The sequence below is a fragment of the Chinchilla lanigera genome, unplaced genomic scaffold (genome assembly GCF_000276665.1).
Source record: "Chinchilla lanigera isolate Chin_1 unplaced genomic scaffold, ChiLan1.0 scaffold00050, whole genome shotgun sequence".
Lineage (NCBI taxonomy): Eukaryota > Metazoa > Chordata > Mammalia > Rodentia > Chinchillidae > Chinchilla > Chinchilla lanigera.
Window position 1 is genome coordinate 10,825,676 of NW_004955451.1, and position 15,576 is coordinate 10,841,251.

At 46.5% G+C, this 15,576-nt stretch overlaps 2 protein-coding genes across 9 annotated transcripts in view; both read left to right on the plus strand.

The window, feature by feature from the left end:
- Positions 1-15,576, plus strand: part of Spag9 (sperm associated antigen 9) — a 95,150-nt gene that overhangs the window by 25,425 nt on the left and 54,149 nt on the right. The window lies entirely within an intron of this gene.
- On the plus strand, positions 13,987-14,750 carry LOC102027036 (selenoprotein K-like). The gene has a single exon (XM_013519284.1). The coding sequence runs from the start codon at positions 14,011-14,013 to the stop codon at positions 14,293-14,295; it is 285 nt and encodes a 94-aa protein (XP_013374738.1). The 5' UTR covers positions 13,987-14,010; the 3' UTR covers positions 14,296-14,750.

Consider the following 15,576-nt stretch of genomic DNA (forward strand, 5'->3'; position numbering starts at 1 on the left):
CACTACACAAAGTGCATTGTGTTTAACCAAAAGGCCTGGTGCTAACTTATTATAGAGGGTTTTTTTGTCTTTGTTTTTGGTTTTTTTGGGTTTTTTTGTCTTTTTGAGACAGGGTCTTGCTATGCAGTTCAGGCTGGCCTTGAGCTCACTTTGTAGCCCAGGCTGGTCTCGAACTTGCAACGATCCTCCTGCCTCAGCCTCCTGAGTGCCGGGATTACAGGCGTGCGCCACCTTGCCTGGCTATAGATTTTAATTTATTTATTTTTTATCTTTTGAGACAGGGTCTCACTATGCAGTTCCAGGTGGCCTTGAGCTCACTTTGTAGCCCAGACTGGCCTCAACTCACAGTCATCCTCCTGCCTCAGCCTCCTGAGTGCAGGAATTATAGGCGTGTGCCAGTAGCCCAACTATAGATTATAGTCTTGATCCAGAAGTTGTCATCAAATAAGTGAGACTAACACAGCCTAGCTAGGCATGGTGGCTGGGGCCTGTGGTCCCAGCTGCTAGGAGGCTGATAGGACTTTGTGAGCCCACAAGCTCCACAGCAGCCCAGCAAAGCTGCAAGACTCCCTCTCAGAAGAGAGTGGACACACACTAATAATGAACTGAAAATTTTGTTTTTAAAGTTAGCCGGGTGCACTGACTTGCCTGTACTGCCAAGTAGTGGGGAGGCCGAGACGGGTTCTCACTCAGTTGTCTGCAGTGGACTTGAATGTGTGATCTCCTGCCTCAGCCTCCTGAGTAGCAAGCTGGGAATACAGGCATGTGGCACTTAAGCTTACTCAGGAGGATTTTTTGGGGTCTTGGGGGTGGTACTGGGAATCCACCTCAGGACCTCGCGCTTTCCAGGCAGGCGCTGCACCGCTGAGCTACATCCCCGGCCCATAAGAACATGTTTTTAAATGAATTATTTCTTGTAGATGTTAGAATCTTTTGAGATAATATAAATGGTCTTTCTTTCAATTCCAGACAGTAGAGATTTTCGGCTTCATTCTGTTGACCTTTGAAATGTGCTCAGAACAGTAAGCCCTCATTAAATATGCGATAGCTTTTCTCCCACTGAAAAATGTTATTGTTTCTTGTCTCCCGGCACTGGAGATTGAACCCAGGGCCTGTGTGTGCTGGGCAAGTCCCCTTCCACTGGGCTCCACCTCAGTGCCTCACCCGCTTCTCTTCCCTGCGAGCTCGGTTTGTTAGAAGTCAGGCACGCTCAGTTTTGTTCTGCAGCGATGGCTCGGGGAGACGCCGCGTTCTTCACGCCTACAGCCACCCCGGCTTTTTTAGCCTGCCTGTAGGTTTAGTAGATTTTCCAAAATAGCCACCTCTCATTGGCCTACTTGCTGCGTTCTCTTTCCCAAAACAAAATTAAGTAGGAGGGATACTTTTAGTACATCAAGGATGAATTACCGTATGGCAGCTGTAGTTTATTACCCAACAGTATGCTTTAACAGACAATTATTATAATTCGTTTCTTACTTAATCCAGTGACATGCTGTAACAGAACTTAACTGGCAAGTTATAAGCTGATTAAGAGGTGATTAATATGGTCTTAGCATAGGAGATTTTTGGGTCCTCCCTGGAAACAGTAAGGCCAGTGCTCCCCAGAGAGATTCTAAAATAATCCCAACTCACTCTGCACGGTCTGGACATGGAGCCACTTTCTGGGATAAAGTCCAGCCGATAGTGATGTTCAGCAACCAGCTGGCACACTGCAGGGTGGCACAAGTCTGATTTGTAAAGTGCGCCTGCTCATTAGGACCTATTTTATTATTCACCTGGGCCCTTCTAATTAACCAGAAGTACTTCTTTAACTTTACCAAGGGCTGGAAGTCAAGGTTGGGTTCACACATGGGCCACATTGCAGGCTTATCGCATACCCTCTCACCTTGTCTTCCAGGGACTACATTATCTCTTAATTTAAAATCTCCTAAAGCTCATCTGTAATCCTAGTAGTCCGGGAGGCTGAGGCAGGAGGATGGCAAGTTTGAGCCCATCGTGAGCATTTTAATGACTTGGCAAGGCCCTTTAAAAGGGGGTTGAGGGAGGTCTGGGAACATAGCCAGTGTGAGGGCCCCAGATTCCATCCCTGGTACTGCAGCCAAAAGTAAGAAGAAAGAAAAAAAGTGGAAGAGAATTATAATTACCATTAATTTTATGAGCACTGTTTTCTTGTAATGTAAAATGAAGGTGACAAATGTCCTGTGAGAAAAGCCGCGTGATGGATTATAACCAGAAAACAGAGGACAATAGAATTTTTTGGCAAAAAAGCAGCGAAGGGAGATTTGCCAGGTTATGGGCCTTTTTAGTTTCTGTATTGAAATCTTCCCACTGTGTGAGAAAGCAGGAGTGAGGTTATAAATACCTCCGTGGGTTTTCTAGGAAAGATGGGCCTAGACAAATGTGCACTGCTTCAAAAGCACGTGCAGATTTCTCTTTTTATTAGCACGTTAATAAAATTTGTGGTACGCGGTAACTGTGCACTGCTTAAATGTGCACTGCTTCAAAAGCGCGTGCAGATTTCTCTTTTTATTAGCGCGTTAATAAAATTTGTGGTACGCAGTAACTGAGGAACTGGCGCACACACACTGATCTCTTTCATTCTCCTTTCCCCCGCCCTGCTCTCGGTGTTTCTGGATTTACCACCTTCTTACGAAGGGGGACCAGCAGGTAAACGAATAAATGAAATCATGGAATTGCAAGCACTGATGAGCGCTGTTACGAAGGCGGGAAGGTGGCGGTACCTCGTAGGGAAAGGTGCTTCTCTCCGGGAGACGTCACGGGGACGCGCAGGTGATCCAGAGGTCTGCAGCAGGACCGTGACACAGGCCAGGTCACAGCCGCCAGGGCCCGAGGTGGTGGCAGCCTCGCTTGGCGTGTGTGGGGAGCAGTCGTTTCTCTCGGTCGCACGCCTCAGACCTGTCATTGCTGCCTGCTGCACCAGCACACCTTTCGCCTAAACTGACAGATACACCCTTTGTCCAACCTGATAAAATCCCTCAGTCCTCACCTTGTCTTTGAGAAGCACTTGACACATTTGAATGCACCCTGATTCTCCAGTGCTTCCTTCACATCCTGCCCTGGCACGTCATGCTCTGCCTGACTTTTCCCTGCCCCTTCCCTGCTGGTTTCTCTTCTTCTAGTCCTCTGAGATGGTGGAGCGACCCAGGCTTCACCCCAGCCCTTCTCTAAACCCGGGTAGTCAAGTCCCGTGTTTGAACATACCGCCCCCATGTGACTGCTCACAGGTTCGATCTCCATCCGGCCCCTCCCTGGCTGCAGCCTGTGCATCCAGTTGCTTGTCTTCTGAGGTCCCACGCACACAGGTTTTGCCCTGCTTGGCTGTTGAGGCCAGGCTGAAGGTCACAGCTTCGTGACCCCTCACCTGGCACTTGATTGACAAGCCTCAAATTCTTTAGAGATCAGTTCAAGGCTAAAAGCAGAGGCATTTTATATTGCTTCATTAGCAGAATTTTTTTTTAAACTGGAGGTTTTCTAGTAAAATTGGTAAAAGAAACCAAAGTTGTTCTGCTAGCGGGGCATGGTGGCACACACCTGTAATCCCAGCACTAGGGAGGCTGAGGCAGGAGGATCTCCATGAGTTTGAGGCCAGACAGGGCTACAGAGCGAGACCCTGTCTCAAAACACAAAAACAAAATAAAGTTGTTGTGCTAGAAAGTGTGTCATAAAAGTGCTCAGCGGGGGGACAAACAGTAATGGTCAGGTGAAGCTTTCTATCTGACTGATTGACACTCGTGAACAAGCTGCAAATCAAGGAGGAGACCAGGTGTAAGGAGGACCGTTCTAAAGAGGTAGTAGTACAGGAACCTGCTCTACCAGGTAGGGAAATGCGGGGTAAAGCGCTGGTAGAGTAGTGCGCATTATCTTCCGGTCCTCTGCTTTATGGACCGTTCACCTGCCTGACCATCGTAGAGTTCTCAGAGCACTTCGGCGGGTCCGCTGTGCGCCGCTTTGTCGGCAGTCTGGTGTGGAGGCCAGCGGTCTGTGTGCTGCCTTCTTGCGGGGACGTGCTCAGCATGCAGAGGGGAGGCCCACAGAGCCGGCCTTCTTGGGGGAGAACTTTGCATCCGCCTCCATCTGCGCTTCTGTTCTCCGCTGGCTCCTGCGGCTTAGTCTCCGGAGTATTTGCGTGGTATTCCTCTTGTCTGTTATCAAAGATTCCCGCTATGTGCAGTGGCAAATTACCATGTGCAGTGGCAAATTTTAAAATCATTAAAAGGTTTTTGTTTTTAAAAACATCTTTTGTTTTGAAGTAATCTGAAAGGAAGAGAAAAGCTGCAGGAAGGGTGCGGAGCCCTCAGGTCCCTTCGCCCGGCTTCCCCCAGTGCTGGCTCCAGGGCATTCTCAGCAGCGAGGTGGGGCTTCGACCCTGTGCTGTCCGCTCTGGAGCAGGCGTGTGCTGGGTTTCACTGGTTTGCCAGTGACGTCCTCGTTCTGTTCCAGGCTGTGTGTAGGGTCTTCCGTTGTATTTAGTCATCGCCCTCTCCTCAGTCCCTTCCGGTGTGTTCCGTCATCTTTCATGACCTTGAGGCTTTTGAGGAGTGCTAGTTCATTGTTTTGGAGAATGTCTCTTCAGTTAACCTCTAATGAGTTCTCACTAGATTGGGGTTATATTTTCTCCCCAGTACTGAGGGTTGAACCCAGAGCCTTTAGAATGAGCTACATCCCTAGCTCTTGTCTTATTTTTTGTTTTGAGATAAGAGGCTGCCTAAGTTATTAAATTGCCCAGGCTGTGCTCAGACTTGCAATCTGTCTGCCTCAGCCTCCCAGAGTGCTGGCATTCCAAGAGTGCACCACGCCTGGCTGAGGTCATGCTTTTTTGGGGCGGGTGCTAGAATAGCACGGAAACCTTACACCTTCTTAAAGAATCGTATGAAGGGAAACACCATAAGGTCAGTATGTTTTATTAGCTGTAATGTTGGTCATTCAGTTTGGCCGATGTGTGTTAGCGTTCTCCACTGGGAAGTTACTATTTATCTCACATAATTAAACGATATCGTAGTGGATATACTTTGAGACTTGCAGATACTCTGATTTTCTCTCAGACATTCATCTGCTGACGTTAGCAGCCCTCAGTGGATCTTCCCCACCACAATTACTAGTGTAATTTTGCTAGTGGTTATTTTCTATTTTCTTCACCCCTCTACATTTGCGTTTTGTGGGGTTTTTGTTTTGGTACCAGGAATCGAACTCGGGACCTCATGCTTGCCAGGCAGGCGCTGTGCCACTGAGCCGTATCCCCGGCCCAACCATCCCTCTGCGTTTGTGAAGTACAATTCTGTGAGGAGTAACGGTCCTCTTTCCTTCCAGGGTGCACTCAGTGGGTGTGAGTTTGATCTGTGGGCTCTCCAGTTCTGTCGTTTGGTTTTCAAATCACTGCAGCATCGAACACCGGGAGCTCTTCTAGATTGGCTCCTGTGTCTTCCAGCTCACCCCACCCGCTGCTGAGTACTTCGGTTTCCCCTGACTTCTGGGAGAAGCTCCTTGCCCTCCTATCTTCCCTTGCTGTCCGAGTTCCCTTGTTTCTATGGTACTGCGTTTAGGAGCCAGATTCAGGCGCTCTGTGCTTGCTTCCAGGATGGTGATTGCATCCGGACCCTCTCTTTGTGTTGTTTATATTCATACTGTCTCCATTTGGGGTTTTGATCACCTTCTTTTTTTTTTTTTTTTTTTTGAGACGGGGTCCTGCTCTGTAGCATAGGCTGGCCTTGTGCTCACAGCGATCTTCCTGCCTTAGCCTCTTGGGTAGGTTTCGGTATTAAAGTTCAAAGAAGGCAAAATAAAAGTAGAATTTTATTTTTTATTTATTTATATTTTTCTTGGTACTGGGAATCGAACTCAGGACCTTGTGCTTGCCAGGCAGGTGCTTGTGCCACTCAGCTGTATTCCCAGCCCCAAAAGTAGAATTTTTAAAAAGACGGATTACGTATTATAATATTTTCTGTTACGTTTGTGACAGTGAATAGCAAGTTCTATAATTCTTACATAAATTCTCCTTTGAGAGTTTCAAGGACCAGGTGATCCTTACAGTTTGAAGAGAGAAATAAAGACCTAGTCTGTCCATTTTCCATTTTCTCCCTTTTTAAACTTCTGCTTGGGAAAGGAAAAGGGAATTAGTTATTTGTTAGTGCCTGTTTTTAAGTGACATTTTTGGGGCATATTTACTGTATGTTAAGCAAGATACTTGCATATGTTGAGAACTAGTAAAAATGGTAATGTTTAAAGCTTGTATTTTGAATGGTGTCTTCTTTTAAGGTAATTGCACATGGATATTTATTAAATACTTAGAGTTGATGTTTAAACTTTTAACATAAAAAAGTTATCTTAAATATTTCCTGTTGAAGAAAAGTTACCGTGCTTTTTTATAGTAAAAAATCCTGGGCTCGGCTGGCAATGTGGCTCAGCAGCACAGCGCCTGCCTGGCAAGTGCAAGACCCAAGTTCAATTCCCGGTTCCAAAACAAAACAAAAGCTGGGCTGGTTGAGAGCACAGTGGCTCACACCTATAATCCCAGCATTCAGGAGGCTGAGGCAGGAAGATCACTGCAAGTTTGAGGCCAGCCTGGGGTACGAAGTTAGTTCAAGACCAGCATGAACTGCATAGCAAAACCTTGTCTCAAAAAAACCAAAACAAAAAACAAAACAAAACTGGTCTGGCCAGGCATAGTGGTGCATGCCTGTAATCCCAGCACTCAGGGCCAGCCTGGGCTACATAGCAGAGACCTCGTCTCAAAAAAACAAAAAAACAAAAAACCAAAAAACCAAAAAAACAAAAAACCAGACCTGGGCTGTGAGCACATTGAGGGGTGGGTGAAGAGCTTGCCCGGCCTATGTGGGGCCTCAGATCAGCCTCCAGCATCACAAAGAAAAAACTGATTGATGCTTAGACGCAGTGCTCTGGACTAGAAATGTTCCAGTGCTCAGAGCCCAAATATTTTACAAAGCAGAGTTAAAAATTTCTTCTAGAAAGTTTTCTTAATTCCATTTCATAATTTTTAATAATACTGGTAAGCAGTGGTTGCTCCCAGCCCTGGCATCCAGAGGTACCTGGAGGCGGGGTGGGCCAACCGGCTCAGTGATGGCGATCATTTCAACAGTGCGTACGTCTATCAAAGCAACAGACTGCATACCTCAACTGTATACCACTTTTATTTCTCAAGTATCCCTCAATCAATGTAGGAAAATACCTATTATTGGACAGGTATTTGGTTTCCATGAAGAGCATCATGCCTTGCTAGTCTAGGGGGTTTTCTTGTGGGGATTGACTGAGAGCTGTGAGCTGTATTCTGAAAAGATTTTGATGAATTTCCAGACCAAGAATATTTAAAATCAGCTGGGTATGGTGGTGCACCCTGTAATTCCAGTATCTGGGAGGCTGAGGCAGGAGTATTGCCTCAAGTTTGGGGCCAGCCTGCACTATGTATTGAGACCTTGTCTCAAAAAACAAACAAGAAGATACAATAGTATATAAAAGTTGAGGTCACTTTGTGTTTAAGAAAAATGCTTTTGTCTCATAGAGGCAAAGTATACAGATAGAAATAAAGAATATGAACAAATAGAGTCAGGGTCTTTCTGTAGAAAAGACTTGATTGTGACTACCCCTAGATCATTGTTACCCATTTCAGAAATGATGGCAGGAAAACAGAAAGGGTGGTGCACACTTTCAGTACGCCATAATGTTTAACACGTTAAATATGCAGAGTGAGCTGTGAAAATCCCGGTGAGCTGTAGGAATGGAAAAGGACCACGCGACGAGCTGCTGTGAGAAGGTGGGAGGTGGGAGGGACCCTGACCCAAGCAGTGGCCTCTGCGGAGAGCATCCCCACGTAATGTCACTTCGCTGGAGTCTTCGTGAGGAGGTCTTTCAGTCAAAACTGACCAAGCGCACGGCCGCATTGTGAGCGCAGTAGGTGACAGACGGGCCCTGCAGCCTGAGCCCAGCACAGGCCAGAGACAGTACGTGGACACCTCGTAAATACGCAGTTTCTCCTCGCAGGCCAGCAGTAGCCCTGAGCCTCTGAAGGCTGTAGCACAGGTGGAAAATGGTATTTCATAGAGTTTCACAAAAAGTAGACAAAAAGCTGCTCTTCGTAGACTAATCGTGACCAGTTTGGAAGACACAGGTTCAGTGAAATACAAACGCAGACAATCCCGGCAGCGGGGGCCAGGACTTTACTGTACTCCCTGATACAGCTCTCCCTCAAAGTAAGCGTTTTCAAATAAATGAGAGAAGCAAGTTAACTCGCAGGAATGCACCCTGGTTTAATTTATCCAATTTTAGACAAGAAAACTGGTGTGCTGTATGCCTGTACTTTCCTGGGGCAGAGTGTATCTAACTTGTAATGGATCCTGGACATGGCTCAGTATGTCCTTTTACTGTGGGCTGTTTCCGCAGGTGGTGGTTATTATTTGTTAAGAGAAGGTCTAGTTATATAATTCAGGCTGGCCCTGAACTCCCTGTGTATCTCAGGCTGGCCCAGAACTCATAGTGATCTACCTGCTTCAGCCTCCCGAGTGCCGGGGTGACAGGCGTGCACCGTGCCCAGCTTGCTTTTGCAGTTCCATGGATCTCTTCAGCTCTGGTCTGAGCACCATTCAGCTTCCTTCAGCAAGCAGCTGTTTCGAGCCACTGCACGGCAGATGTGATACTGCGCACTGGCGGCGAACATAAGACTCTGCTCCCTGCCAGGCCAGCGGAACCGGGTGCGCAGACCTCGGCACTGAGAGGGACACAGAGGCCGTCGTCTTCCAAGAAGAGCGCAGGGTTGGGCCGTTTGAGCCTTTTTTTAATGATCTGAATTCTTGTGCACCTACAAGCCTGTTACCACCTAAGTGCGTTTTATCTTCCCAAGTCTTGCATGCGTTCTGGCTCCCAGCATTTGTTCTTTTTTTTTTTGTTTTGTTTTCCGGTACCGGGAATCGAACTGATGACCTTGCACTTGCCAGGCAGGCGCTGTGCTGCTGAGCTAAATCCCCAGCTCCTCTTGGTGTTTGTGTGGGTTAGCGCCTGCTCCTGAGCCTGAGTACATGAACGTGCCTCTGGAAGAGCACGTGGTGTGCCAGAGCTTGGCGCTCTCAGGCCAGACTGTAAATCAAGAATCGAAGAACCACTGACCTAGAGACTTTTATTTTAGGGAGAAAGAAATGTGGGCATGAAATACTAAGGTGATGTGTGTTACAGCACTGGATCCTGTGTGGGGTTGTTTGTGATTTTGTCTTTACTTTCATGCAGATTACACAGTCTTCAAATCTGAAAGGCAGGCAGGCCTCACACGGTTGTTTACCTCTTCATTTGGCTTACTTCAGATAAAGTCAGGTTTAGGAAAACATCACCTTGGGACATATACTGTTAGTTGTCTTTAATAGAATACTTATTTTCTATAGCTGTGAACACAGTTTATTAGAAACTAAAATTCTCACTGGGTATGGTGGTGCATCCCTCTAATCTCACTACTTAGGAGGCTGAGGCAGGAGGATTGCAGTGAGTTTGAAGCCAGCTGGAATTACATAACAAGATCCTGTCTACAAAGACAGAAAACAGCTTAGACATTTATATTCTGTACACATGTTACACTGGTTGAACAGAATAACCGAAACTATTCTGCAAAGCTTGTAGACTTCTGGCCTGACATATAAAGCAGGGAGAAAGGGACACAAAGACCGGTTGCTTGCACCACAGCGTCTCAACTGAGACTAAATTATTGACACTTTTTGTAGCAGTGGTGAACATAGAATTTGCCATCTTAATCATTTTAGATTATGCAGCTTAATGTAGAACAGATTCCAGGACTCTTTCATCTTGCAAATCAGAAATTTTATGTCCATGAAGCGGTAATTCCCCAATCCCTGGAAATCAATGTTCTACTTTCTATGCATTTGACTTCTTCTACTAGACACTTGACAGCATAGCGTTTGTCTTTTTTTTTTTGCTTTGGTTTTTTTCCGGTACCGGGAACCGAACTCACGACCTTGCGCTTGCCAGGCAAGCGCTTTGCTGCTGAGTTAAATCCCCAGCCCCAGCGTTTGTCTTTTTAAGACTGTTGTATTTCACTCACATAATGTCCTGATGGTTCATCCATGTGATAGCATGTAGTAAGTTTGCTTTCCTTTTTTCCCCCTGTCTTCAATTCTGGAGATTGAGTTCAGGGATATTGTACCTCTGAGCTGTACCTCCAACCCCTTTTCTATTTTTATTTTGAGACGGGGTCTCTAAATTATCCAGGTTGGACTCAGACTTAGAATCCTCCCGCCTCAGCCTCCCTCATTGCTGGGATTACAGGTGCATGCCACTGTGCCTGGCAGATTTCTTTCCTTTTAAGGCAAATAATAATAATTCCTTGTATATGGGTACCACATCTCGTCCATCCATTCATCTACCATGGGACGCATGGGTTGCATCCACCTGAAGGTGATTGTGAATAATGCTGCCATGGACGTGGCTATGCAAATCATTTCTTTGACACTCCAGTGTCACTTATGAAAATATACAGAAGCAAAATTGCTAGATGATAATAGTATTTTAAAAAAATAATAGTTTTAAGTTGTTTTTTTTTTTTGAGGAACCACCACACTGCCGTCCAGATGGCTACGTTATTTTACAGTCCCGCCAGTGCGAGGGCTTCGTAGTCATAGCACTGAAGTCTCAAATCTGGACTTTTTTTTTTTTTTTTTTTTTTACATATTTTACATTCTTAAGGCCTTTCAAGGGGAAATAAGGTTACAAAATAAGTAAATTTCACAAGGAAGCTTGACAAGTCCGTAAGTCTCGGTGTTTAGCATCCATAATGCCATTGCAAAAGACACTGTGTGTGTGTGTGTGTGTGTGTGTGTGTGGTACTGGGATTGAACTGAACTCAGGGCCTTCACACTCAGCCACATCCCTAGCCCTCTTTGTATTTCATTTGTTTTGCTTTTTGCAACAGGGTCTCGCTGTACAGTTCAGGCAGGCCTTAAACTCACTTTGTAGCTCAGGCTGGTCTCGAACTCACAGTGATCCTCCTGCCTCAACTTCCTGAGTGCTGGGATGACAGGCGTGCGCCACCACGTCTGGTGGTTTTATGTTTTATTTGGAGACGAGGTCATGCCACATTGCCCAGGTTGGACTTGAATTTACAGTTCTCCTCGCTCAGCCTCCTGAGTAGCTCGGATTACAATGGGCCGCCACCCACCTACGCAAAGACGCCTGACTAATACCCAACAGTGGGATGTGACAGGCTGGTCGCCTTCGCCTTCTTTCTGTCTGTCCCGTGCTGGGGGTAGACTCCAGAGCCTTGCACATGCTGCACCTCAGCCCAGTAGGTAGTTTTTAAATAAGTAACATGGCATTTGCAGTCAGGACTTTGCCAGTGCATACAACCTGTTACCTGACTTGTAACATGTAATATACAACAGGAGTCTCTAGAAAGTGCGGGCAAAAGGTAGAATTGTGTCGTGCGACTCCTTTGAAACCTTGTGTTGAATAATACATAATAAATGCTCCCAGTTTTGAGGGGATTGTTGTTGTTGTTCTTACTGTTTTGTTGGTTTTTGAGAACTACAGGCTATGTAGTTCAGGCTGCCCTTGAACTCACTGTATAGTCTAGGCTGGTGTCACACTGCAATGATCCTCCTGCCTCAGCCTCGAGAGTGCTGGGGGAGTGGCCGCAGTTTTTAAGTCCTAGTAGGAATTTCTCTTGTCCTTCCTGTATCGCCTTGTAAGCTTATTTTTGGGGTAGAACACAGCGTACATTCTCCAGCATGCTCCCCTGCAGCCCATCAAGACTGCGGGCAGGAGGCAGCAAAAGTAGTACATGGGGCCGGGGATATAGCTCAGTGGCACAGTGCCTGCTAGGCAAGCACAAGGTCCTGAGTTCGATTTCTGATACCAAAAAAAGTACATTGTTTCTTTAACAGGTGGTGTTTAGGCTTGACTCTCCGATTCTGTCTGTAGCTGGAGGCAGACAGACACTGAATTGTGTCCTGTACTCTGGAGGGGGCACAGTGTAAGGGAGCTGTGCCCTGCCCTAAGGCAATAGCAGGGACTTCTATTTCCCTGCTGATCCTGGGAGCTGCGGTCACCCTGCCTGGAGACCAGGAACGCCTGTTTGAATGTCTCCCCGGAGATGGAGAGCCCCTCCTCCTCTGCTGTCCTGCCCAGTGCCCGGGGCCCACCTGTAGAAGCGCAGCACACACGGATGACTAATTTAAGGGCCCAGGAGTTATTTTTATGTGGCAAAAAGTATAAAAGGGAAGTAAATTATGGATAAATGAATGCCGTATTGTTAGCATGGTCTGGGATGGATTTCAGACTTCATTTCTTTGAGCAGACCCTCACTTACTATTCCTTACGGCCTGAGACCTTGCAGCCCTGCGCTGCCGCACCCTTGCTGCGGCCCAGCGCTCGGGCTCTCCGAGTCAGTGCCGTGGGTCCGCCAGAGGGGTTTCCGGCGCGGTCTCCTCGGTGCGGAGGAGCTGCCTCCTGCCCGCAGTCTGGATGGGCTGCAGGGCAGCGTGCTGGAGAGTGTGTGCTGTGTCCTGCCCCTTTGAAAAGTGGACTCGGGGAGACGATAACCTAAGTAGGAGCTGTCCGGCCTGCTGCATTAACCAGGGTCACAGCGCACGCTGTTAGTAAGCAGGGCAGGGCTGGCGGAGGCTCACAGCTGTCTGCACTGTGTGTGCACCTCTCTGGCCCCGCGCCCTCACTGCCGCTGTTTCTGACACAGCTCCAGACCAGCAGATTTGCTGCACGGAGATCTGTTGTGCCGCGCTGGGGTCAGCCCCACACCCCTCACGTGCTGGACAGGCACCCTTCTTGCAGCTGCAGCCCAGTGTAGTCCTTTTTTATCAGATCGACCTGTCTTCGGTGCCAGTCAGCAATTTTATCATTCATTCACTTATTTATTGGTACCAGGAGTCGAACACAGGATCTTGTGCTTGCCGGGAAGGTGCTGCGCCGCTGAGCTGAATCCCCGGCCCAATTTTCTCTTTTATACTGGGTAGGAGAGGCGGCAATGGAGAACTGGACTGTGTGTTCTTTTGATTTGTCTTTCTTTGCATTGGAAGCGAGTCCAGCCTTTGAGCTGTGGGGAAGATAATTGGTTGTGCAGTTCAGCCAACCGCATTACATGTGGTCAGTGTTGCGCTGTGAGTGAAACGTGGTCCGTGTTGTCTGGAGCATAAGCTGGCGATGCTCAGATAGCCCCACCCATAGGAAGGTGTGGATGGCTTTCCCTCCGCCAAAGCCTGCTCTCATGCTGGAGGGTAGGTTTATATCACTTAGATTGGTTTAGAACTTTTTTCCCTTATCACAAAAGTCACACTTGCCGATTATAAAAAGCCTGGAAAGAGTAAAAAAGATCACAAGGAGAAAATAATTTTATTTACTATCTTAGGCATTGTATATGCTTTTAAAATTATTTATTTACAGTATTTTGTAGTTCTGGGGACTAAACCCAGGCCCTTTGCACTAAGATACATCCTTAACCCTGTTGTATTTATTTTGAGACAGGGTCCCACTAAGTTGCCCAGGCTGAGCTCATACTTTCGATCCTCCTGCCTCAGCCTCCTCCCAGAGGGGTGGGCTTACAGGCTTGTGCCACCTCACACAGCGTCACCGAGTACCCTTTTACAACACAGTTTTAAACTGCTGCACGGTACTCTTTTGTATTGATGTCCTGTGGTTTGCTTATTTTACTATTCTGAGACATTATAGTTCGTGAATTCTAATTTTTAAAATTTTATTGTGGTTAGAACACATGAAATCTGCCTCTTAAAGTGTCAGGGTTACAGCCCGTGCTTGCTGACTGTAGGTCCAGCCCTGTTCAGCAGGCCCTTAGCGCTCACTCGTCGTGCTTGAGCCACACTGCATGCTCTCAGGCAGCGATTCCCCACTCCCCTGCTCCAATGCCCATAGCCTCTGCCGCACGCCAGTCCTTGCTTGAAGAACTTTGTTTGGTTTTTTTTGCTGTTACAAAGGGCAGTGTGGCTGTCGCTGTGAAGCGAAGAGGGAGGGAAGATGGTTTACATCTCGAATGGACAAGTGTTGGACAGTCGGAGTCAGTCCCCTTGGAGACTATCATTAATAACAGATTTCTTCTGGGGAATAGCCGAGTTTGTGGTTTTGTTTTTCAAAACTCTGCTTCAGCAAGATGTGAAAAAGGGAAGAGGCTACAGAAACTCGTCTGATTCCAGATATGATGATGGAAGAGGGCCACCAGGAAACCCTCCCCGAAGAATGGGTCGAATCAGTCATCTTCATGGTCCCAGCCCTCCTCCGATGGCTGGTGGATGAGGAAGGTAAATGTCTGCTGTAAGAAGCAGACAACTAGACATACACATTCATAGCAGAAGGAAACCATCAAAAAGTGGAGGTCTGACCGTGCTGGACAAGTAGATGAATGTGTATGTCTCAACAAGGATTGCTCTGTGTTCTCACAGATAAATGAGGTCATGCCAGGAATTCTCTCTTCAGGGATCTGGCTTGACTGATAATGCAGTTCTATAAATACATATGTTTGTCTCATTGTCTTTTTTGTATAGTTTATTAAAGTATTGGTATAATTTTAATAAATATTTTTAGGTTGCATACTGACCCTTCATCTTTATATAATTAAATCACAGAAACTCTGAACCTGAAGAAAATAAATAAAAGGCTGTGTATTTAGTACTATTGGTGTCCCCTTTTTTCAATTTCTGAAGCACTGTTCACTGTTCATTTGGTCTCATTTATAAATAAATTGCTATATTTCAGTAGTATGCATATATCTCTGCTCTTGAATTAATATATTTATTGAGGTACTGGGGATTGGTATTGTGGTACCCAGGACCTTTGCACTGAACTACACATCCCTAGCCCTTTTTTTATTTTCATTTTGAGACAGAATCATCTATGTTGCTAAGTTGTCCAGGCCAGACTTGAACTTGTGAACCTCCTGCCTCAGCCTCCCAGACTGCTGGCATTACAGGCATGCACTACCATGCTCAACAGTTTCTAATATGTTTATCCTATGGATCTTTAATATATTGGGTCTGCTTTGCTATGATATGTAATTAACAGGATATTTATAAAGCCATAGCTGAAAAAAGCCTGACCTTCATAATTAAGATATGTTAAATCCACGAAGCAATGCTTAGTTATGGTTTAGACCCAAAATGTCCCCACAAAAGTCTCACACATTCAGAGGTGGAGCTGTTAGGATGTGACTGAATCACTGGACTGAACTCATCAGTGGATGCGTTCATAGCTTATGTGCTGTTAGGAGGTGGCACCTAGTTGGCAGGGGTGGCTCACTGGCATGTGAGCTGGAAAAGTGTGTTTTTGTACCGCATCTGTCTCAGAGCTTCCTGGCTGCCAGGGCTGAGCAGCTTTCCTCCACCATGCTGTTGTTTTCTGGAGCCAGCTGATCACGGACTGAACCTGCTGAAAATATGGGGCAGAATAACCTTTCCTCCTTTAAACTGTGTCAGGTATTTTGTCCCAGTGGCCTCAAAGTGGCCAAAAGAAATGCTATTAGTACAGGTACCTCCAGCAGAGTCATTCCTATGCAATGCCCCTGAGATAACTCAGCCTGTCAATCATATC